Below are 24389 nucleotides of genomic sequence, written 5' to 3'. Positions count from 1 at the left end.
TGCTGCTAAACAGATTTTTGAATCTTCTAAATTGTATTTGTGGCAGGGCAAAGGGGGAGAAAATGGAGGACATTTATAACAGTGTCAACAATTTATACATAAATAAATAAATACAATAAATTGTATTTGTTCACTCACTTCCCCATCTGAAAAAACTGAGTCATTTGTAGAGCACTTCCTCATCATTAATGTGTTTTAGAAATACTATAACTTAATTCAAAAGCTATTATTTTTTTAAAAATGGGGCTCAGACCAGTAAAGCTTAGTCCCAGTCAAAATCTACGTGCGCACCATGGGCAAAAGGCCAGCTCTACAGTGACATGTAAAGGTCACTTGATGAAAAAGTCAAATAAAAAATTACTCTCAAAATATTTTGTCCACAGGAATTAGTTTACAAATAGAAGTTTAAATTTAACGAGAGGACTTTAGGTCTTTGGGCTAGAATCTCACAACCAGTAAGAGAAGCAATTTTAACACGGACTCTTACAATATCGCCAGGAGGCATAACCACTGACCTCACTGTGTCAGGTGCTCCCCCTCTGGGAGAGCCCGCATCTCCCCCGCCCCCACGTCTTCCCTCCAGCAGAAGTGTCGTACCTTTGCCTTTCTCTCTCCTCACCTCCAAAGGCCCCTCTTTTGCTCCTGTAACTTGTTTCCCGAGTCCACACAGGTCAGTTGGCTCACTTCTACTACCTCTGTGACTTTATAAATAAACTTTGTCTTATGAAAAAAATAAAGAACTCTGTAAAAACAATGCATAATAAAAGCTATGGGGTTAGTAGACACCGAATCGACAATTAAAAACGAATCCTTTTAATTGTTTTTCCTCTGGACAAGACACCAAGCATTTTTTACTTTTCTATTTCCAGAAATTCCATAAGAATCCAGAAATTAAAAAAGAAAAGTGAAGGTCAAACCTGCATTTAGGTGGTTGGCTATGAAAACCCTAGAAACAGCACTAAGATACTTAATATTGTTGTAACCTGAAGAAAAATGACAAACACCTGCAAACATTTTTTTCCTACAGAAGCTTTAGTAAATTTGTAAAACACCTCCTGATGGTCTTTCTAGTGTTATTGTTTAGTAGGTCCAACTATTTCCAAAACCAGTTCTGAGAATTGGCAATACTTATGGCACCACATGGGATTTCCTTCAAGTTCGGCCATTGTGTTGACTTTGGGTGTGATCGGGAATGGCCCCCAGGAGCGCTCCTCCACTGGGCACGCAGGAAGCTGTCCAGTTGGGGGCCAGATTGTTACAGTTGCCCAGAAACATCAGGAAGAAGAGCTGCCAGCTCGAGGGAAGAAATGAAAAGGGAGACCTTTCCCACAGACATAATCACTGTCTGACACACACAGAACCTAAAGGAAATGGAAGCTCCTTTGTTCCAGATAACCTGGAGATTCAGAATTCCACAGGAAGTTTCCTTTAAAGGAGCAGAATATGCCACCCATCAATACCCGCCTTCCTGCTGAATCTTCGATGAGCTGTTAGTTTGAAAGGACAGTGAGAAGCAGGACCCAGATGCCGAATGGAGATGTCAGCACCATCATATGAGGTGGCTCTTCCGTCTGCCACACAGGCTGAGTTTCTTGGTCGTGAGCAGCTGGGCGAGGCCGTTGAGAAACATGAGAACGATGGTCATGGACATGACAATCACGTAGTGGCTGATGCTGCAAAGGAGAGAGAGAGGTCACGGGCAGGGAGAACACACGCGAGGACAAGCCTGAGACTTCTCTAAGCGATGTCTCTCAGCGCACATGCCAATACACAGAATTACAGAGGATGCCACTGATTTTGAAACAGATATCAAAATGTTATGAAGAAAAAATTTGTTATAGAAATAGCGATGAACTTAAGTAACAACTGTAGTTGCTATGCAAATGTCTGACTGGTATTAGCTGTGACTGTTACCAACAGAATTGAATTTCAAAATCTAGCTTTCAAAAAAGTAATGTTCCCAATTTCTTGGACCCTCTTAGTAATATCCAGACTCAACACCTCCACGGGTTAAGTATGCTGACATTTTAGAGCATGCCATTCCGCATGTTGACATACGTTAGAAGTACTTTGACAAAACTACCAGCCTCAACAAAGAAGAATGATGCTTACACTCAAATTCAGCAAAGTCAAAGTTTTAGTCAAGGAATCAAAACAAAGGGAAAAAAGAAGAACCCATGTCTCTTTATTAACCTCAGTCAAAGCGACTGTCTCCCAGACTGCTGGAAAAAGAATAATGAACACTCTTAAAATTACCCAGTTCCATTTCTCGTCTATCAGCAATAGTCAATGTTCAGTTTGTCTTTTTAAACACAGAAATTGTACTGTCTACACAGAACATGGCTTGATGATAAATGTAGACGTATGGGAAGAAATTTAGGATACAGATCTGACAAATATACAATAAAGCAGAGACTTCCCGCACTGATACTAGTGCAGATTGGCACATTATTTATTTACAATGCCTACCAGTTACACTTAACTGCCTACATTTATGATGGATTCACATGTTTCACATCGTTCAATGAAGGAGGGAGAATGATTCAGCAGGCCTGCCGCCAGGCTGGCGTGATGGAGAGAGGCCATATTCCTTCTCCATCCTTGCCTCCAGCCCCAGCACACGGGAGGCCTCACGGTGCTGGTGACAGAGCCCCTCCGCAGGAAAGGCTCCCAGGACAAGCCCCAGAAGCCCAGCTCTTAATCTCCCACACCTCCTTTTGCCCTAGAACCTTCTCCATCTCTGGAAATGGCTTTACCATTCACTTGGTTACTCAAGATTTAAAAACAAAAACAAAAAAACAAAACCTGGAGTCAGCCTTGATTGTTTTCATCTCCCAGCATATCCAATCCATGAACAAATCCCAGTCACCTCTTTTTCAGAACATTCCCAAATCCAGCCTCCTGTCACCACTTTGAATCGCTCCCCTACTCTAAGCTGCCGTCACCTCTAGCTCAGACACTGCTACCGCCTCTTAGCCAACCTTCCTGCTCCCTCGCCTGGTCCCTATGATACGTTCTCCACACTAGGACCAGAGTGTGGCTTCAACATGCACAGCAGACCAAATACTCCCTGCTCAAGAGCACAGTGCATCACCTCACACCTGGAATAAATTCCTAATTCCTGACAGTGGCCTTCAAGGCCGTGAGTGACATCAGCTGTCTGTCTTCCTGAACTCTCCCTGCCATGTTTTTCCTCACACCACTCTAGTCACAATAACTTCTATGTTTTCAACAGTATTTAATGGTTATTATCGAAAGCCAACTTAAAAAAACAAAACCAAACCAAAACCTTGTACCGTATATGTCTGCACATAAATTAAGGCTAAAAGGATATGCATCACCATGCTGAACAGAGGTTCTGAGATACTGAATTATGGCTTATTATTTTTTTCTATGTTTTCAATATTTTCTATAATAAGCTTGCAGCACATTTCTATGTATGTGATGTTCATAAATTATGGCAGGTTTAGCAATAGAACTCTTAGGTTGCATTCATAAATATTCGACTCTATTCCATTTCCGTTTCTCATAGGACTTTTCAAAATCTATACCAGTTCCTGAGATTAAAATCTTTAATCCAATAAGCTGGATTCATGGTCACAACTTCATATTATGAGAGGGTTTACTCCCTAGGCCAGGGGCTGAAGCTTGGAGTCAGAGGTGTGACGAGTAAGCAAGGGAGTGCAGATGGCCCACTCGAGAGCCTTGAGGATCAAACCCGGGAGACGGCCTGACCTTGCTTTTATGGGGAAGACCAGGCCAGGAGGTCAGGGGCCAGGTAGAGGAAGCAAACCCATGAGGACTGTAAAAGATTACGTTATGGAAAGTGAACAAAACATGGCCGATCCATACACTGCAACGCTGTTCAGCAGTGAAAAGAAGGCACTGACAGGCACCGCATTAACCATGAACGCCAAAACCCATTACACTAAGTGAAGAAGCAGCCAGATGCAAAGGACTCCATGCTGTATGACTGATTCTTACTGCAGTGTCTAGGACAGGCACATCTGCAGAGACAGAACGCGGATTAGTGCTTACCTGGGGATGGGTATGAGAGTGAGGCACAGGGGAACTTTCTGGGTGATGGAAATGCTCAAACACTAGATTGCACAACTCCATAAATTTGCTGAAAATCACTGAATTGATTTTTTTAAATCACTTAAAGTCATTTATAACCTTAAAATGGATGAATTTTGACATATGAATTATACCTCGATAGCGCTTTTAAAGAGTTTACATTCTAGAAGGTTTTTGTTGTTAAATTTGATATTGCTTTTAGGCCTTTTACCACTTTTATTATTTTAAACTATTTCAAAATATTAACTATGATGATCTCTCAACAAATTAAGTTTTGTGGAACCAGTGGGTGACCCATCCTCAGATTTAGCAAAAGTCTATTTATAAAAGACACAGCTCACTCACTCCTTACAACGGCCTGTGATGATTGATTCTTGGCTCTTTTGAGCCCACACTGTTGGCAGGAACAGTTGCGAAGCTCATCCTTGTTGTGCCATAGAGCCAGCCATAAGGCATTCAGCTCGTCCTGTGTCCCATCAGTCAAGTCTGGTGTCATCTCCGCACAGCAGAGGTGAAGGAGCACCACAGTGCAGCCTGGAATGAGTTCAGCGGTTCCCACGCTCCCCCCAGGACTATCTGACATCACTTAAATAAGCAGTTCTCAAGGTGTCCACGTGTGATGGTGGAGAGACCGAGTCGGTGTGTGGAGGAGCACACGGATCTCCAGGCAGGCCTGCCCCGCCTGTACAACGTGATCAAAGGTTGGCTGTATTGTCCCCAGTCCGGGTACTGGGCCATAGAAGCAGATTACATTCGTCAGTGTATTGGTGGAAAAAAGACTGAGAATCATTGATTTTAATAAAGCTTAGTATTCACTGTGAGAGTACTGATATTTTATGGTACTTAGGAATTAGGTTTAGGAGGACATTAACACATATTTGAGCACAAGCATAAGTTTTTATTATATCTAAAGAGGAAAGATATTTTAGCTGCCATCTGTATTTTAATAAGGTATAACAACAGTGCATGTAAAAAACAAAGTCCAAACCAACAGTGCTATTAAATCAAACTACAGTTCACCTCCATCAAATACATTTAGACCATAAATTTAAATGTTTTTATAGTTATGAAAACTACCTCAAAGACATTTTCCCTCCGGGTTAAAAAGTGCACCTCCCTCAGTATGCCATATAAAAGGCACTACTCTGTAAAGTTTATGACCTGCTATGAAGGAAGATACAGTGTCATGATCAAAAGAAGAAAATACTAAGTTATAGCTCTGTCAGCCCAAAGCAGTTTTATGACCTGGGCAGGACATTTTTCACACGGCCATTAAAAGAAGACCTGGAACTGTAAGCTTTTCCAGAGAACACCAAACCCACATCCCCATTTCAGCTGATCATACTGACTCAATTTCATTGTGGTAAAATCTTCTCTGAAGATGCACTAGAAGCCTCATGCCCGAGCACAATAGTCTTTATTTGTAAAGAAACTAGTATTTATTAACCTGAAACTAATAGCTGAGGAATCTCTCAAATCCATTTCAAACACCCGTTGCAGCCACCACGCTGGCACCTTGAACGTCCCAGACACATGCCAGACCACGTCACGGATGGGCTGCATCCATTTCTCTCTTAAATTCTGGGACCCGTTCTCACCACTTCTATATTTATAAAGCAACACATTAGTGAGGACAGCAGGACAACATTCCATTGCTGGGAACACTCGGCATGGAAGGGTTGACATTAGGGCCTGTGTTACCAACATACAGGAGTTTAGAAATGAAATTGGTCACAAAGGGAGATGAGTGCAGGAGCCCCGTTCAGGTCACCCGGGCTCCCACGCAGGGAATGTGCCTGGGCTCCCACGGAGAGAACTCGCCTGGGCTCCCACACAGGGAACACTGCCAGCAAGCTTAACGATGTCTGCCACATGACAAGAAAAGCCTCAGGACTGCAAACACACATCCACACACGAGTCATCAGAAAACCAAAACCTGAAGGCAACAGCCTCACAAAGAAAAAGCAGGAAAAAGTGCAACAAAGTTTTGATACGTGTGAATCGCATCATATGGTGCTTTAGTTCTGAATCTCCAAGCATATTTCTCCCCCGTTACCCAAGCCTCTCCCTGGCATTCAGTTAGATGCTCACGAAGATGCACGAGCCACGCCTGAGACCCGCACCACGTGGCTCACCGCAGAGGCGTGCGCCATGACTGCTGTGCAGGACACGACGCAAAGGGAAGGTTCTAGAATCTAGCTCACCAACAAGGGCTGCAGCAGCAACTGGGGCAATGCCCTTCAGAAAGTCCAGTTCACCGACACAGCCTTCACTTCATTTCTCCATCCCTGCCCCTCCCACACCCCTCACGCCTTCCGCAGCCACCTCCCTTCCCCGAGGGGCGCCTTCGGGACGGTGCCCCAAGAGGCAGGGAGACAGGCACAGAGCAGGGCAGGGAGGCATTTCCGCTGGAGTGGCCGGAAGAGTCTGCGGGGACCTCCGCAGGCTGGTCCACGCCCTCAGCTGGTGGAGCGAGCCGAGCGCTGAGACCCTCCGCTACACCTGCCTTCCAGAAGCCTCTCAGGGCCAGCGCCCCGTTGCCCCTGCGGGAGTCAGACCCGTGAAGAGGAAGCAGAGATGGAGAAAAACTGCGGTTTCCCGTAACTTATTAACCGGCTCTGACTTTGTCATCTTCCCTCCCACGTTGGATTTTACATGTTGTAGAGATGAGGGTGTCATGAAGACACCGAGGCCAGGGCTGTTGCCGGTAGACCCGGCCGCACGGTCACGGCAGGTGTCGGGCAGCTCCCGCTGTAAAACGCATCGCCACCCCAGGGCGGTTCTGCCGCGGTCCCCCCGGCCTAGCGTCGAGTACACGACAGGCACCGTAAGGCTGCGAAGTGCGGCCACGTGGCGCTGACCCGCGGGGCGGCTCCCTGGGCCCGAATGGCGCCCACCCTTTGCTTTGTGCCTCTGCAGCCCCCCCTTCGCCTTCATTTCCTCTGGCGGACACCGCATTCCCACAACAGCCGGACAAAGGGCCGCCAGGAGCAGGGCTGCAGGGACCGCACACGCGGCAGGAGGAACGCCACAGCTGGGGCTGAATGGAAGCTTTGCGACGGCTCGCACAGGTAACAGATAAAAACAGCTAAATAAAACGACATCAAAATTAAAAACTCCCGTGCGTCAGAGGGCACAGTGAACAGGGGGAAAGGCCACCTATTAGGAGAAACTGTTTGCAACCGCGGACCCGCGACTCGCGACTGTAATTGGTTCTGCCGGCCCCGGCGTTTCACGGAGGAACAGCGCCTGCGCCCGTGCGCGATGCGGAGCTGCCGAGGCTCGTCCACGCGGCTGAGCGCGCCGTCCGTTCCCTTCCCTTCCACGGCAGGCAGTGTCCGTCGTCCGGACGGAGCACACCACCGCCCCACTCGCGCTGACGAACCCCCGGGCGGCCTCCCGTCCCGGCCGCTGCGAGAGAAGCTGCTGTGAACGTTCCTGCGCACGTCCCTCTGAACATACACGTCCCCTGCGCCGGGGCGAGCGGGCATGGCATTGCGGGTCATAGGGAAGCCTGTCTCCCTGCCAGGGCTCTCATCCACGGAGAGCACGGGGGTATGTATGTGACAGGAGTTCCTCTGTCACGTTTCAGGACAAGGAGGGGGCCCGCCCCTGCCCCTGGGTTAAGGGGAGGCGGCGGCCGCGAACGCAGGTGCGGGGAACAGCCTCACTCCGAGGTGCAGCCACAGGCGTCACAGCAGGGGACGGCTTCCCCGCTGCGCTGCAGGTGTCCTTTGGCTTCCCCGGGCAGTGGGCGCCGGCAGCACGATCCACGTGGGCCCCAAGGAGGGAGGCGGCGGGCTGCGGGCGCCACCATTAGGGAGACAGACCCGCAGTGGTCCCGTCTGACCCCCTCCCGCCCCGCTCCGGGCTCCCCCTTCCATGGGCAGCAGCTCCTGCCAGGCTCCGGGCTGGGGCGCCCTCGCTCCGGTTACCCATCCTCCAGGAATCTGTCAGACTGCGTTTGCTGATGTTCTTCTTCCACCCTTTCGCTTTTGCTGGGCTCGCTTATTGGGGGGGTGGGGTGGGGGGGACCTTGGTAAGGAGGGGAAAAATGATGCACTTCGGCCCGCGGTCCTCCCCGGAAATCGATGGGTCTGATCAGCGCGGCCGTCTGCGCCTAAGTCCCACCGCCGACACCCAGCCCCGGGCCACGCCTGGCCGCCCTTGCACCCCGCTCCGTCGGCCGCAGTGTCCGAGTCTCACACCCATGTCCACAGGAGCTTTGTTCTTATTGAGCCGGAAGGTAGAAGCAACCCAAAGGTCAGAGGACACATACAATGGCCTATCATTCAGCTTTCAGAAGGAAACTGACACCTGCTACAACATGGATGACCCTCGAGGCACATGCTCAGTGAGGGAAGTCAGTCAGAAAAGGTCAAACACTGTACAGTGTCATTTCTGTAAGGCAACCCAGAGTAGCCAAACTCACAGAGACGGGAAGAATGGCGGGGAGGGGGTGGGGAGCTGCTGTTTGCTGGGCACAGTTTCGGTGCCACAGGAGGAGAGGCGCTCTGGGGGGCCCGGCGGCGACACTGCACACCAGCGTGAGAGCACTTAGTGCCGCAGAACTGGACACTGAAAAGGTTACAGCGGTAAATTTTATATTATGGATATTTCACCACAGTTAAAAATAAAATAAAAATGTCTCACACACAAAAATGCTATATTTTATTAGAGTCCTTTCCAAACAAAATTCTGACCTATGTTTAAAGTGAATATAAATTAAGCCAATTATGGAAAGAATAAGGAGAAGTATGGCAAATACAAGAAACACTATGAAGGACAAAAAGAACTACAGAATAATGATAATAATAGCTTCTGTTTATTGAAGCTTATTAAATGCCAAGCACTGTGCTAAGTACTTTACATGGATTAATTCATTCAAAGTGACCACAAGAAACTGGAAAGATTAGAGAGATGAACTCACTCCCTGATGGTCTTACAGCTAAAAAGCAGCAGGAACAGTTCAATCCCAGGCGCTCTGGGCTCAAGCCTGCGCTCTGACCCACTATCTGCTTGGACGGTGGAATCAGAGGCCCAGTGCGGAGCCATGAAAACTCAGGAGCAATGAAACCAAGACCAATCGTCTGTGCAGTTCTGCTTAAGTGTCGAGCACGTGTGGGACAAAAGAGAGTCACGTCAGGCGGGGGGCGGGGGGGGGGGTGCACACATGGATGCAAATAACACGGCAGGGCCAGCCGAGAGCTGCCGAAGAGGCCGGAAGAGGCGGCGACACACAGTCTAACACAGGGTCTCACCCAGACCCACATGATTCCCGGCAACACAAGACCTGAAGAAACACTAACAGAAATGAAACCAGTCCACAAAAATCTATCCTGTCTCCCATTGCATTCGAACACAGAAAGGCAACAGGATCAACTGCTTTCTTCTTAAAAAGAAACGTAACAGATTATGGCAGTCATTGACATTCGGATCATGATAAAGAGGAACCCGCTTTTTATTCAGATCAACCTATATATCTAACACGTTAAAGTGCTCCCACATGAAAGACTCCAAGAGGCAGGTGATGATTCCGTGCACTTTAAACTGCTACATAAACTTCGCGCTGGAACTCGGATGGCTTCCTTTTTCTAAAGCAAGATGGAAGGACGGCGAGGACAGACTGTGAGCTGCCTCCCCCGAGCGCCCGACTCAGGGAGCGTCCCCTCACTTCCCGCTGCCCTGCAGCCTCTCCACACTTAACGTCTGTAAACACACCATCCCCAGGAAACACGTGCTAATGGGTCAATGCCCAGAACGGGAGAGATGGGTCTCACTTCCAGAGGCTTAAAATAACTGCTACTTGCTATGCTTACTTCCAAAATCAAATTGGCATCTTCTATACTAAGATATTAATTTACTTTTTTCCTGCACACTTAAGAATTTCTGTGTGAATATATACTATACCTTGTTCCAATATCAAGCCAGCTGCCATAATCCTTGACCAAGAAGAAGAAGTGCTGTAAAATAAAACACAATACGGTCCCATGAAAAACAAAGTGGTAGAGAAAACAGGAGGGATAGGTGAGAGATGATGCCCGACACTAATCCCTTTCTAAGTGAAATTAAGCAATCTAACTCTGTATATAACCTCTGAAATCAGAGAATTTAAATTCTCTTCTATTAACATCTTGCTTACTTGCCACCTTGGGAGCAAAACTGAAAGCTGATTTGGTCTAATGTTAGGTGTGGTCAATCTCAGAAATATACGTACAGGCATACCCTGTTTCATTACACTTTGGTTTACTGTGCTTCTTCGCAGATAGTGTGTGAGTCCTTTCGTTAAATAAACTGAAGGCAAGAGGGCCTCCACCAGCAAAAAGATCATGACTCCCTTTATCGTGACCCTGTTTATGCTGGCAGTCTGGGACTGAACCCACAGTATCTCAGAGGTCTGCCTGTACTGAATACCTGGTTCCAAACAACACAGAAATGCTCTCATCTAAATCCAATGACCAGGAATCTCATATGAGAAGTTATCTCGAATTCGTTCTAGCAGAGGAAGCCGCGGCAGGAAGAAGGAACCGGACCCAAACGAGGCCTGTCTTTTGCCCTCAGCTACTGCGAGGTGATTTTTAGGCCCTTGGACTGTCGTGCCTGATGGGAAATGTTTTGCCGGGGCGGGGGGCGCTCTGATCACTGAACAGCTTAACAATGTGATTTTTGTTGGGGGTTGGACCGCATGTTATCAGTTCTACCCCCATCAGGAGTGGGGATTAAAGGTCAGCCAGGGGAACAACACGCGACTGAGCCCCAATAACGTCTGGACACCACGGATCTGGTGACCTGGGCTGGCAGTCTCCGTATGTCGCACAGAGATCCTGGAAGAGTAATGCTGTCCTGACCCTAGAGGGAGAGGACGACCAGGCTCGGCCCCCCGACCTTTCCTGGGCTCCGCCCTCTGCGTCTCTTCCCATGGCGGATTTTAACCTGCACCCCGTCCCTGGAATAAACCATACCTGTGAATCTGACAGTCGTCAGTGAGTTCTGTGAGTCCCTCTAGTGAATTATCTAACCTGAGGCTAGTTTTGGGGACGCCCTGAACTTACAGGTCTATTAGTAACATCTTCCCACTTGAAAAGCTCTATTTCCTCTTCCCTTCCTCTCCTCTCTCCCTACCTTTTTTCCTTTCTTTTTCAATCTGAAAAAATGGTTTAAAAAAGTCAACATTTCAAGTAGGAAAATAATGTATTGCCTACACCTAAAGTTAACTTTTCTGTTAACTTCCTATGGAAGTTCATTCAGACACAGTGCTCCATGGAGGACTAGGTATAAAATGACACATTTGAATAAATCAAGTAAGAAGACTTTTGACACCTTAACGAGAGCACACTTACTGCACAAGTCATGTAGAAAGTAATTAATATGTGAATTATTCCAGCACATATAACTCAATATCTAAAGATTTCATGTACAGAAATGCACTCATATATTCATCTTCATTAAATTAACTCAGCATCTAGTTTCCCAATTTTATTTATACTGAATACCCAAGAGAGTCTTACCAAAGCCATAATGTCGGATATGACGAGAACTATGAGAAAAAGACTGGAAAAAATAAAGAAAAATTACACATAATACAACAAGCACATTTAAAAAACACATTAAAATCAAAATGAGCCCTGGCCAGGTACTCAGTTGGTTAGAGCATTGTCCCAACACACCAAGGTTGCAGGTTCCATCTCCATTCAGGGCACACACAAGAAGCAGCCAGTGATGTGCATGATTAGGTAGAAGAGCAAACTGATGCTTTTCTCTCTCTCCTCTCTCTCTCTGTCTGTCTTCTGGAGGCTAAGTCTAAGATCAAGGTGTTGGCACACACACACACAAATATACAAATACATACATATACAAACACATTTTGATGAGCCTTCTACTACTCATTCCATATATCCCCAGCTTTTTATTTAAACATTAATTAAAATCTCTTTTTAAAAAAGTACCCATTAATAAATGCAAGAAAGTACCATTAGTTACTAGTTTTTTTATGTGATACTGACAAGGTATAAATGCTTTCAATGTTAAATTTTTTTAAATATCCTGAAAAATATAAAAATTAAACTGGAAACGAGATTTCTACTATTTTTAAACAGTGGGAAAAATATCTTCTTTATTATGGCACATGCATAATAATATGCTGAACCTAGTTCAAGCTTAAACTCATCAAGAAGAACATGCAAATCTATGCTAATGTTAGGTACTTCTATCAGCATTGAATATGCCAGTTTGATTCAATTATACAGAACTTTTATAAGAAATTTCATATTTATCTCAAGCATCTTTTAGAGAGGCTGATCAGTCCAGTGCTGATGAGGCAGTTTTATTGGTTTAAAAAAAAACAGAGTTGACAGCTTCTCTTCCAGAGGCTTGATTGCTTAAGACTGACTGCTGCAGAAATTCCCCCAAACTCAGAAAGAATTCTTTCCATTCCATTTGTCAGATGTGTAGAAATCAAGACTGAGAAACTACGTATATTATTGACATTTAGAATAGTTAATTTTAAAACATGCAAAATGAAGTAATCTTAGCACATTAGTCTAATACACATTTAAGAAATAAGCCTCCCAAACAGTTAGAATGATAGCACTTGTTTGTTTTGTAGGCACAGATTATCAATAACATACAAGTTGCTCACTACAGTAATTTAACACTTGTGTCTGTTTTGTAAGAAGGCTTCTCACTGGCTTGAATAATATTCTAGAAACATGTCAGTGCTGAGAAAGCACGGTTGTCTCCTGGAGGCTCTGATCTACTGACCTGCTCTAATGAAACTGAACTCTCATTCACGGGTGATGTACTTTTTCTCCCTTCTATAAACAAGCTACGTTATAGAACATAACAGCAATCACAGGAAATACTCTCAGATGCTCACTCTCATTTCCAAAACGTGGCAAACCCAATGGTTCTTAAACATTCACCTTACCTTTTTGATGATAACTGGGTGGTTAACTGAACAGCCTCAAAAGCACACATCACAAGAACAAAGGGAATTAAAATCTGTTTAAAAGAACAACAAATGATGGCATGGGTAGCTGAAGCATTTGAAAAGCTTTTCGCAATATTGTTTTTGTTTATAGAAATGGTTCAGTCCCTCACACGAATGTTATCTGTATTAGTGGAGAGCATATGCTGAAATAAAACCACGGTTCCGATGACATGTACAACAGTGAAGCTGATTCTAAAATTTACATCAATAGCATAGGTAGTATAAACAGTAATGCATATCAACACACATTTCAAATAAAACCTACTACAAATTTTTGTTCCTTTTGACTCATATTGATGACCATGTTCAAATAATTCCAAAAGGGTATGAAAGGTACAGAATGGCCAAATCAAATAAATGATGGAAACTTATAATTTGATTCACAGATCCCTGAACCCATCTGGTTATTTGATACTATGACTCCATAAACATGATTTAGCTGCTTTACTATTGCCTTTGGTTGTTTTATTTTAATACTAATTTATTTATGTTTATAAAATTCATATTCACTGTAAAAAAGTTTTTAAATAATTGACAAAGGTATAATAAAATTTATAGTGGTTGAAAATCCATAATCCAGAGATAACACTGATAATATTTTGAGATACTGCTTTCCAATGACTAATTGTTTATATATATATATATATATATATATATATATATATATATATATATATATATACTTGATATCTTTAAAAAGAGAAGAGTGAGAAGATAAGAAAAAGAAATGTTCAAGACTGCATAAGGCCCTGGCCAGCATGGCTCAGTGGGGTGGGTATCATCCCACAAACTGAAAGGTCACCGGTTCGATTCCTGGTCAGGGCACATGCTTGGGTTGCGGGCCAGAGTCCCCGTTGGGAGTGTGCAAGAGGCACCTGATTGATGTTTCTCTCCCTATCTCTCTCCCTCCGAGCCTCCCCTCTCTCTAAAAATAAATAAATAAGAATTTAAAAAGAAGAGGCTGCATATGATTCATTTTGAAGTGAAGGATCTATGATGAGAATCAAGTTCAGGAGGACCTTCACTCACTTTCAGCCACATTGGGCAAAAGGAGCCACCAAGTGTATTATGTCAGTAAAGCTCACTGAATTAGGAGAGAGGTTAAAGATCTAGTAATCTAATAAAAACTTTTGCTTTTCTTTCTTTTTTTCTTGTTTTTAATTAAAGACCCACGGTCTTTAACAGACTGAGGAAAGAACAACCACCACTATAAAAAATGTAAATTGAGATTAAGGAAGTCACACATGTTCTAAAATGATTCATTAGCTAACGGAACATGAGATAATGAAGACCTTTTTAACATTTCTTAAAATTACATCTGCGTTATGCAGTAACAAAAAAAAAAGATATTAATCCTATTAAGAGATACATACTTTTAACAATTACTACTTCTGTGATCTGAACAGAAGGCAATCAGATTTTAGGCAGATATTAGTTACTTTATTCAAACAAATATATACACTTGACCCTCCTTGTCCACAGATTCAACTAATCATGGGTTGAAAATATTTGGGGAAAAAAAGTTCCATTATTGCTGACATGTACTATGTAGTTAGGCCTACAATGGTTATGTCTGTACCAAAAATGTAGACTTTTTGGTCATTATTCCTTAAATAAAACATTATAACAAATTACATAGTGTTTACATTGTATTAGGTATTATAAATCATCTAGAGATGATTAGTCAGGAGGATGTGTGTAGGCGACATGCAAATATCACACCACAGTCCACAGTCCATCAGGAATGGACACATTCCTGGATTTTGGTGTCCATGGGGGGTAGGGGAGCCCTGGAACCAGTCGCCCTGGGATTCCGAGGGAGGACGGTACTGACTGCGTCAAATGTGCCAGGCACTGTGGTGGCGGGAATACGACAAGCAGAATGACCCCAGAGAAGAAGGGAAGTGACTTCAGTTCCACTGGAGAGTATGAACCCCTGAGAAGCTGACCATCAGTCATTATATTGGTATCCTTACCACCTAGCTGGTGCCTGGCACGTTGCTGAATGTAAGCAGTTAATGACGTATTTATTGATTGAATGAATCAATTCTAGAGACGTGGATTATGAGAAAAGATAACATGTTGCCTGTCTTGGGGGTGGGAACATGGGTTTGGGGAACCTTATGCAGTTCTGATCTGTGCTGCACCCCACAGTTCCTCACAGGCATTAATCGCCACTGACAGCACTTTCTGCGGCTGACACAGAATTCCTCTTCTTCTGACGTCAGTGAACTTACCAGTGAAGCACAAAGATTAGTTATGTTGTGGACTAAAGGCCAGAGGGTCCCACCTCCCATCCTGCACTGTCTGAGAAGGTATCTCCTTTCCCTGCTATTTGACTTTGTCACAAAGACTATATATAATCTTAAGTCACATAATGTTAGTTTTAGTGTTACAATGAGTTCATTGTACTAATCAGTATCTTAATAAGAAAACTGACCTTCCACAACATCAGAGCTCCCATTACAAAAGGACTAAACACGGTCAGAAAGCAGTAGACGGAGGCAAGATCAAAGCTAAGGAACAAAAAGAAAATATTTTAGAATTCACACTGTGACTTTAAAAGAATGTCTACTAAAAAGGATGTTTAAATGAATTTCCTGAAATCTGTACTTAACTAAAACACAACCATACATTGTATCAAGGAACATTATGAAGCCAGTAAAATGAGGTAGGCCCTGGCTGATGTGGCTCTGGTTGGTTGGAACATTGTCCCATAAATCAAGAGGTCGCAGGTTCAATTCCCAGTCAGGGCACATGTCTGGGTTGCACCTGGTGTGTACAAGAGGTAACCAATCAATGTTTCTCTCCTTCTTCCTCCTTTCCCCTCTCTAAGCATGTCCTCCAGTGAGGATAAAAAAAATTAATTAAAAAATAAAATAAAATGAATGAGGCAGGTTTGTATGTGCCAATAAATACCAATCTCCAAAATAGGTCCTTCGGTATAAAACGCAAGTACAAAAATCCCAATTTGTATTTACTTTTTTGGTTATATATATAGTGTTGTTTATTATTTAAAATTACCTGTTAACAGAAGCTATGTTTCCAGTTCCAAAAAATGCTGTCACTAAGAAGAAAACCTAAACAGAGTTAAGGAAATGCTAAACAAGACAGAATTTCTATTAACTTCTTTTTCACTTAGAACAGATATGCCTCTTGTACTGTGAGGGTAATTTGCTTTCTGACTTGTACACTTGATCATAAATTGCTGTAAGTGAATGTTCCATTTATCTTTTTAGAAATGCATTTGGAGAGAACCAGATTGAGGAAGCAATGTACGAAGACCAATAAGACCTGGGAGGTCATCCCCACTTGTCACGAGTCACCTTGGGAAGGTTACTATTTCTGTCTTCTCTAACATGATCATGTATTTGTAGTTGGCCACTAAAGATTTTTTTTTCAAATGGAGAATGTAGACCTGGTGCATGTGGTAGAAGTTTTCAGCTGAAATACTGTTTCAGTTCGTATATGCTTGCTGTGTGCCCGCCACACAAAGAAATAAGGTAATGTTTTAAAATAATTCAATAGAGAATGAGACATGAGAAAATGTTAACTATCTTTTTGACATTTCTTAAATGTACATTTGCATTAGTCCAGAAATAAAAAGTAGGTATTAATCCTACTGGTGTCTAAGAACTCAATGTTAGTAAAGTACTTCAAATAGTGCTTGGCTCATGAAAGAGCTTGGTAAATGTTAGCTATTTTATTGTTACAGACACATATACAAAAGTGGTATAAGACACTAGAGAGGGAGTATGAATCATGACAACTTTCACTGAAAAAGCGGTATTTGAGTTAGTGGCCTAAGCATTAAATGTGCCCTTGGATTCACCCATTCAACCAATCAGCTACCCACCACTGACTGCCTGGTGTTTACGAGGCAGAGCTTGGCACTAAGAGTGTGAACAGTCTCCAAGAGCGTATACGGTGACTAAGATTATGGTGGTATGTGGAAGTACAGTAGAGGCACTCTAAGATAAACAATGGGAGAACAGAAGACATAGTCAAGACACAGCAAACGGGTATGATGGAAGCCAGGGCTCAGTGAAGAATATTCAGTGAAAGATGAAGCAGGACATAGAGGCTGGGGGCACACTTATTAAAAGCCTTGACCTTTATGGTGGAGATAATGAAGAGCTAGCAAGGATTTTAGGTGAATGATACAGAAATAGTATCAGTGACAGTGCTGTTCGGATTGCAGAGACAAAGTAATTAAAAGGCTGAAGTCCACTCAGGAAGCTGCTGCAGTGTCTGTGTTAGGGACAGGGAAGCCTGACCTGGTCTGGTGGGAGTGAAATGGAGAATGAGGAGAGCCAGTGGGACCTGAGAACTGGACAAGGAGCCGTTAATGATGGGAGTGTGGCTTGGTGGCTGGGAGCATGGCGACGCGCTCAGCAGTGAGGCCTCCCAGAGAGCATCTTTGCGGGGCGTGGGGCCAGTTATTAGTCAGTGTGGGCCACCAATCTGGTGATGCCTAGTAGAACGCTGGGAAAATGGCTCTTGTGGTCAGGAGAGAGGTCAAGGCTGGAAAAGTAAGAGATCTCAAGTTGTGTCCACAGGAGTGGTACTCAAAGCCCGAGGAGGAGAAGGCTAATGAGAGAGCTCAGGAAAAACGTGGTGCAAGACCAGACACAGGACGAGTAAGTTTAAGTGAAGGAGAACAGAGATGATTCAGAAAGCTGAGAAGAGAGCCCAGATCACGTCCTGGAAGCAGCCATGGGAAAAGAATGAGGGAGATCAATGGCGCTGAATGTAACGGAATGGTTAAGTAACACTGAACAGATTACTGTGCCATCAGGAAGCCCTGCCGACCCCCGAGAGTACAGCCTGAGCAGGGACACCTGACACACACTCGTAGGGCCGCCCTGTGCCACACTAGCGTGTGCCAGGCACCATGCCGGGCTGGAGGGCACAGTTCATAAACGGGGAGGAAATGGTGGCAGCAATTACAGATTTTTCTTTCAAGGGGCTTGGCAATACAAGACAAGATGAAGTGATAATTTAGGGGGACGCGGGGTTCAAGGAACAAAAGGTCTTACTAATACATGCTGAGAGGAAGGAGCCTGCCACAACAAGAGAAGGTCAAGTTGAGTGACAGCAAGAGGTAGAGGAGAGCAGGAGCTCGCTTAGTTTCTGCACCTGTAAGGTCACCCCTGCACCAGGCGACGTGCAAAGGAAACACCGCCCTGCAAGTTTCTTAAAGCTGGTCAGCCAGCCTCCCAAAGGGAGCCTTTCTTCTGCCCTCCTGTCGTTCAAACTTCTAATTCTAATAACTGCGCACAGTACTGCCGCTGATGTGCCCCACGCCCTGTGAGACAGATGTTACATGGGTGTGGTATAGGATACGCGTAAAAAGATACAAACCAAACTCATTATAGTGGTTTCTTCTGGGGGAGGGAAATTAGATTGGAGTTGGGAGTTGAGACTTTGACTTCAGCTGTAATGTTTTAATTTTTTTTAAACAATGTATGACATACGTGACAAAATATTAACTGTTGATATTCTGGATGGTAGCAATACATACATATTCATATCTGTTTGTCATTCTGTATGCTTTTCTATACTTTCATAATTTTTTAACGATGTGAACTGTGAGAAAATGATGGGTGAGAGGGGGATTAAATGTCCCCCAAGGTAACACTGCTATTACGTGACAGGCAGAGACACCTCCCACGTCTCCTCATTCCATGAAATCAGAGGTCGCAGCAACGGAAAGCAAAGGATACGAGGAAAAAGGCCCTCCTGATGTCATCCAGACAGAGCTGTCGAAACTGGGTTATATCAGTATCGCAGGAGAACTGGATCCTGGTGACCTGTGAGCAATGAGAAACACAGGGGTGCATAAGGCCAGCTCCCTCACATCTGTCCCCAAAGGCGGACTTCCAGTCTATGTTACAGTTGCTAGAAAGATACCCTGTGCTAACAACCAAAAAATCAACACTCAATCTTTTCCTATAGCTCAATCACACCTTAATACAGTCTGCCAAAAAATGAAATATGCTGCTAATGATATATTGAACAGAATTGTAGTATTGCTATCTGTGTAATCAAAGTGAGAATTGAGATGTTCTTATTCTATATAAATGCTTCACTCTTAAATCCCTATATAATTCTCCCTCACTTTTCTAAGACCTGATTTCTCAGAGGGTCCTGATCTTCTCAAACCCAGGTATGGTAGGATATTAAAAAGCATGATGAAATTAAATACTTATCTGTTTCTTGGTTCTTCTGTTAATTCTATTTGTAGAGAAATCATTTCCTCTTTATAAAAAAGCAAAATGTTTCTGTCTTCGGTAAAATAGAAATTTACTTACTTCCAACAAGATGGGTACACTCTTGCTTAATCCCTCTGACCCTCACCCACACATTTCATGGGTAAGTTTAAAGGGAGACTTCGCCCATCCCCCACTCCCCACGTAATTGTTCAGTAAGTTCTTACAATGCTTTAATACTCTTTTCTAGAAAAAGGAAGGTCTGCTTTCAGTTAAAAAATAGAGCTTAAAAAACAACCAATGAACCTTAGTTTTTAATTTAATATTTATTTAATATTAAAGTTTTTAATATTTAATATTGAGGACAGTCTGACCATTTACTTAAATCTGATCAAGATATACTGTTTTAATATTCCAGGACTGAGAGATAAAAACCAGTAATTATTCAATATATTTCAATAAAGTTTTTTTTTATTAAAATAAATTATTCTAATTTATCAATTACTCTCTTTAAACTCAGCTGGAACCAGTTAAGGATAGATTATGAAAGAGTTTTTCTGAAATATTCATTTTTTCTGACCTCAGTAAAACTGTAAATATCCTACCACCAATTTCTCATAATTACCTTGGTTCTAAAATAAAAGCAAGAGACATCAATTTAACTCTGTATCTCAGGATAATATAGGTGTCCCTAAAATCTGATTGGCTCTCAGTCAGTGGGAAGCACACTGTGGTGAATAAACAGCCCAAGATTTGGTCTGAGGCCATAATCACTGAGGTGACAGAATAAGCATTTTGGATTTGGACGACTAGAAAGAGATAAAAAACACAAGGAACATACATGTCACCTTATCATCAAATTCATTAATTGATTTGTGACAACATATTCTTCCAAGTAAAATAAATGGGAAGAAAAATTAAATGTAAAGATAGAGGAAAGTAAGATAAAGACCATTCCCTCTTCATTCCTTCACCTATATTAATTTTTTACGTCAGTGACTCTCAAATAATCTCTAAGAAAAGCCTATCCTATATAATGCCTATAAAACAATAAATTGGGCTTTTCTGTTATAAGCAGAAAAATCCATAACACAGTAATTGTTTAACTTAATTATTAACTTAATTACTAATGACTTAAACAGTATAAAATTTTAAGTAGAAGTTTTGGTAAAATGACACAGCAGCCTCCCTACAGAATGGAGAACTGGTTAATAGTCTCGAATAAACGCAACAATGGTTCTGACAGGCTACCTTCTGCCTACAGGAAACGCCCGGCTGGTGCAGGCTTTCGTGTTCCATGTGGACCCAGACAAACATCAAGCATGACAACACCAACGGAAAGAGAGCTTCATACCTAAGGGGTGTGGGGGGTGGGTGACAGTGGGAAGGCAGAGAGGAAAAGGCAAAAATGTTAAACTAAAATGCAATTTTATACTGAGAGGTGTTTTTCAAAATTAAAACAATCCAGATAATACTTCTAAGGCACAATGTCACAAAATTTAAATTTTCTATGTTTTCCAAAGGAGGAAAGCAGGAAAGAAGTGTTGACATTTAAATAGCGACTCCAACACCATCTTTTTTGAAATGTATAAAATCTTGAGATCGTGATGTGCTTAAAACAGTAGAGATGCCTAAAAATGATTCATAAAGTAAACAACAGGTAACACACAAAAGAAGATATTAAGACAAAGGTAAAAAGACAGTTTCCAAGTTAAAATTATTAATCTACATATAAAAAGAATAAGGCAAATATTCCAATCTTTAAAAAAAAATGTCTGCTGTATAGGAACATAAAACTCTCAAAAACAACAACAAAATAGCCAATAAATACATAAAAATGTTTGATCTTATTGATAACTGACATGGAAATTAAAACCATAGGGAGATACTATATTCTCTTATCATATGTACTCAAAATTTAAAAAATAATAATGCTGACAACAGTGTAATGAAAAAAGAAATCTCATCTTTCCGTATAGGAATGAAACGCTTTCTGGAAGGCAATCTAACACTATGCATCAAGAGTCTCAAAACTATTCCTATACAAGAAGCCAATCCTGTCACTTCCAGGGCTTCCCTGAGAACATGCTTAGACATGTGCACTACAATCCCCACACGAAGTTGTTTGCTGTAATCTCACTGACTGAAGGGGAAGGTGGAACCCACCTCCTCTCCACATGTGAGTGAGGTACACACACCTCTATCTAGGCTGGGGTGGGGTGTGGACAAAGGAGAAAAGCTCGTGAGCTAGCCCCGTGACAGAGCCTTTCTAAGACTCCCCAGCCTTAGTCTGGCGTAAGCGTCCCCGCTCTGCAACCTCCCGGCCACCCTAGGACAGTACTCCTCGCCCTGAGTAATCACGCTTCCTGCAGTGCACTCCCCGCTAGTCTGTCCACAGTCTGTGACAGGCTGGTCGCCCTGCAGGCAGGCTCACAAGCATTTGTTGACTGACTGACTTACCCAGTTGGAAGTTACAAAACAAAATGAAACCAACCAACCCAAACCTAAAAACCTTTATTTCTCTTTCAACTTTTTCAACTATCTAACTCCATTCCTTCCATAGGGTACTGTTGTCTACACACAAGAAAGAAAAGAAACAAATGCTTTAAACTCTACCATAGACCTTAAAACTAAAACACTGAAGATGGCCAGAAGGAGACAATCACTTGGGACCTAAGGCTCAGAACACCCAAGGAGGAAGACAGAATACACCCACGAGCAAATATAAACAGTTTAATGAGTGCAGAGTTCTACAAAGCTATACCACTTCTGACCTGTGAAAATAGAAAATATCAAATATTGAGAAGATGATGAAATAGACCCCTCATAGGCTGCTGGTGCTATGATAAATTGGTGCTCTTCTTAAGACAAAAGTAAAAACAAACCCAACAGTTTGTACTCAATGGCCTACCTATACTACATTTGAGAAGTGAACAAAGCAATCTAACTTACGTAAGAAGCTTATGCATAAAACATAACTCAAAATATTATTTATGATAATAAAAAGTGGAGATAAATAAAATAAAAAAAAAAGGAATGGTTAAGGATAGCAAGGGGCAACCACATTACAGAATATTCAATATCGATTAAAATGGTGGTTAGGAAGCCTATGAGACACATGGGAAAATATTTCTAAAATAATGTTAAGTAGGAAAAAAAAAAGACATAAAACTGTATATGAACTATGATTGTTACTATGTTAAAGAGACAAACACCGAGGTAAGACTGGAAGGAAACATACCAGAGCACCAACAGGAGGGGTAGGGTTGACAAATGATTTCCCCCTCTATCCCTACCGCCAAAATGTGATTTTTAAAAAACAACTGAAAGACAAAGATTTAGGGTACCTGTACCCCACCAGTTCTTTAAAACGTCGTTCAAGTCCCCTCTGAGTCCTTGAAGGCACCGCATCGCTCCCCTGCTGCAACCCTTCCTCTTGTCATTCCTTTTATCACACAACTCACAACTTAGTTAACTCACAGTAGCTTCATTGTCGCATTTTCTAACCGCCTAACACTGTAAAATGAAGTCCTTATTTTACAGCAGCTCCGACTCTCTTACACACCTGGGGTGCACTCCCTGTTCTGCTTGTATGTGTGTCTAGTGCTTAGGACCCAGGCGATGTGGAGAATAAAACAGTTGTTGCTCAGTTGCATCCAGAAGGTGTATACTCTGAGTAAAAGAGGACTATGAATTTTTAAATACTGGCAGTTATATGTGAAATTACCCTTTCCTAATATACCAAAACCTAAATTTCATAGTTCCACAAACAGGGCTACAGATTTCTTCCCTTTCAAAAACTATAAACTATGATTACTTCCTTTTGTAAAATGTAGATGAATAAATCTGATAAAGACAACCTTCCTATGGGGCTTTATTTCTTTACACAATCAATATCTTGTATAAAGTCTGCATATCTGAATTAATAAACTGACATACCAGTAAAATGGTATCACAGGCTCCCAGGGTACATAATAATACTAACTTAGGATCTGCTAGTTTGGTCTCTGCAGATCGCACAGGGAATTCAGCTTTGTATTACAGTGTGCTAAGGGACACTGTAAACCAAGTATCAGAGGGAAATTTTAACCAACTCAGAACTATTTCCACGTATTACAACAGCTTCTATTTGCATAAAAATAATTACACGCTGATTAAAAATAAATCTTCGTTGTTCATAAAATAAGGATGCATTGTTAGGATTTAGGATTACTGTTACTGTATTTCTGTCAAGTAATAAAGCTGCATTTCTTTTAAATGTGCTGTAATTCTGACCAAGCACTAGCTTCCCCAGAGAACCCTCCAGGCTGCCTGAGACCGCGATGGGAAAGGAGGACATCGGAACTACGTTTTGCAAAACTGACTTGACAATGGAAAAATGTACTAATTGAAATGATCAGACTGTGCTGTTTCAGGCCACCTCTGTTGAATGTTTTTGCAAAGGCTAGTACACTTTGACATTGAAAATATATTTCTTAATGCATTCATTAGCAAGATCACATTCAGTATTCTAACTTAGGTGTGAATTTTTACTTCTTAAATTTTCTTAAAATAAATCAAATATCTGTTTTGATATCTGTCATGACTATTAAGCTGATGATTTAAAATACTATAATGATTACACTAATGTCATTACATGACTAACTCACTCTACATTATGAAATACTTTACTCAAAATTCAACTTTAATTATCCTTTCTCCCCTCCTTTCTTAACTTTCAATCCAGTAAACCAGTTCCATGTTTATATTTATTTGTATTTTTTAATCTACTACACATCCCTTTAAATCTGTCTAGTGCTTTAAAACTTGGAGGCTCAAAAAAATGACTTATTGATTATTTACTGTGTAGAATATACACAAATTTCTGAACCCTCTCAAACATTTACTTCCTAGGCAACCTCTGGGTGTGACCTCTTAATGAAATTTAGGTGTCATCCCAAAATAATGCATTAGAATGGAAATGATTTTATAGTCTCATTTATTATCTACACTCAAAACTGCATATCCTAATTCATGATACATTTATACATTGATGGGTTCTGATTATAACTAAATTATTTATTCTATAATTTCACCAATAAACAGGAAGAGGCAGAGTTTTAGGGTCTCAT

At 42.4% G+C, this 24389-nt stretch overlaps 1 protein-coding gene across 1 annotated transcript in view; it reads right to left on the bottom strand.

Annotated features, from left to right (window-relative positions):
• Positions 1–651: 651 nt before the first annotated feature.
• Positions 652–24389, bottom strand: part of PIGN (phosphatidylinositol glycan anchor biosynthesis class N) — a 71876-nt gene continuing 48138 nt past the window's right edge. The window contains exons 22-29 of the mRNA XM_090285424.1: positions 20530–20632; positions 18793–18879; positions 16091–16146; positions 15507–15582; positions 13004–13077; positions 11586–11628; positions 9988–10040; positions 652–1673 (exon numbers count right to left, since the gene is read on the bottom strand). Coding sequence (XP_090141550.1) covers positions 1550–1673; positions 9988–10040; positions 11586–11628; positions 13004–13077; positions 15507–15582; positions 16091–16146; positions 18793–18879; positions 20530–20632 — 616 coding nt within the window. The 3' untranslated portion in view covers positions 652–1549. The remainder of the gene's footprint in view (positions 1674–9987; positions 10041–11585; positions 11629–13003; positions 13078–15506; positions 15583–16090; positions 16147–18792; positions 18880–20529; positions 20633–24389) is intronic.

Source organism: Furipterus horrens, unplaced genomic scaffold (genome assembly GCF_987537825.1).
Source record: "Furipterus horrens unplaced genomic scaffold, mFurHor1.1.pri manual_scaffold_8, whole genome shotgun sequence".
Classification (NCBI taxonomy): Eukaryota; Metazoa; Chordata; class Mammalia; order Chiroptera; family Furipteridae; genus Furipterus; species Furipterus horrens.
The sequence above is the reverse complement of the archived record's forward strand: the minus strand, read 5'-3'. Positions and strand labels throughout refer to the sequence as shown.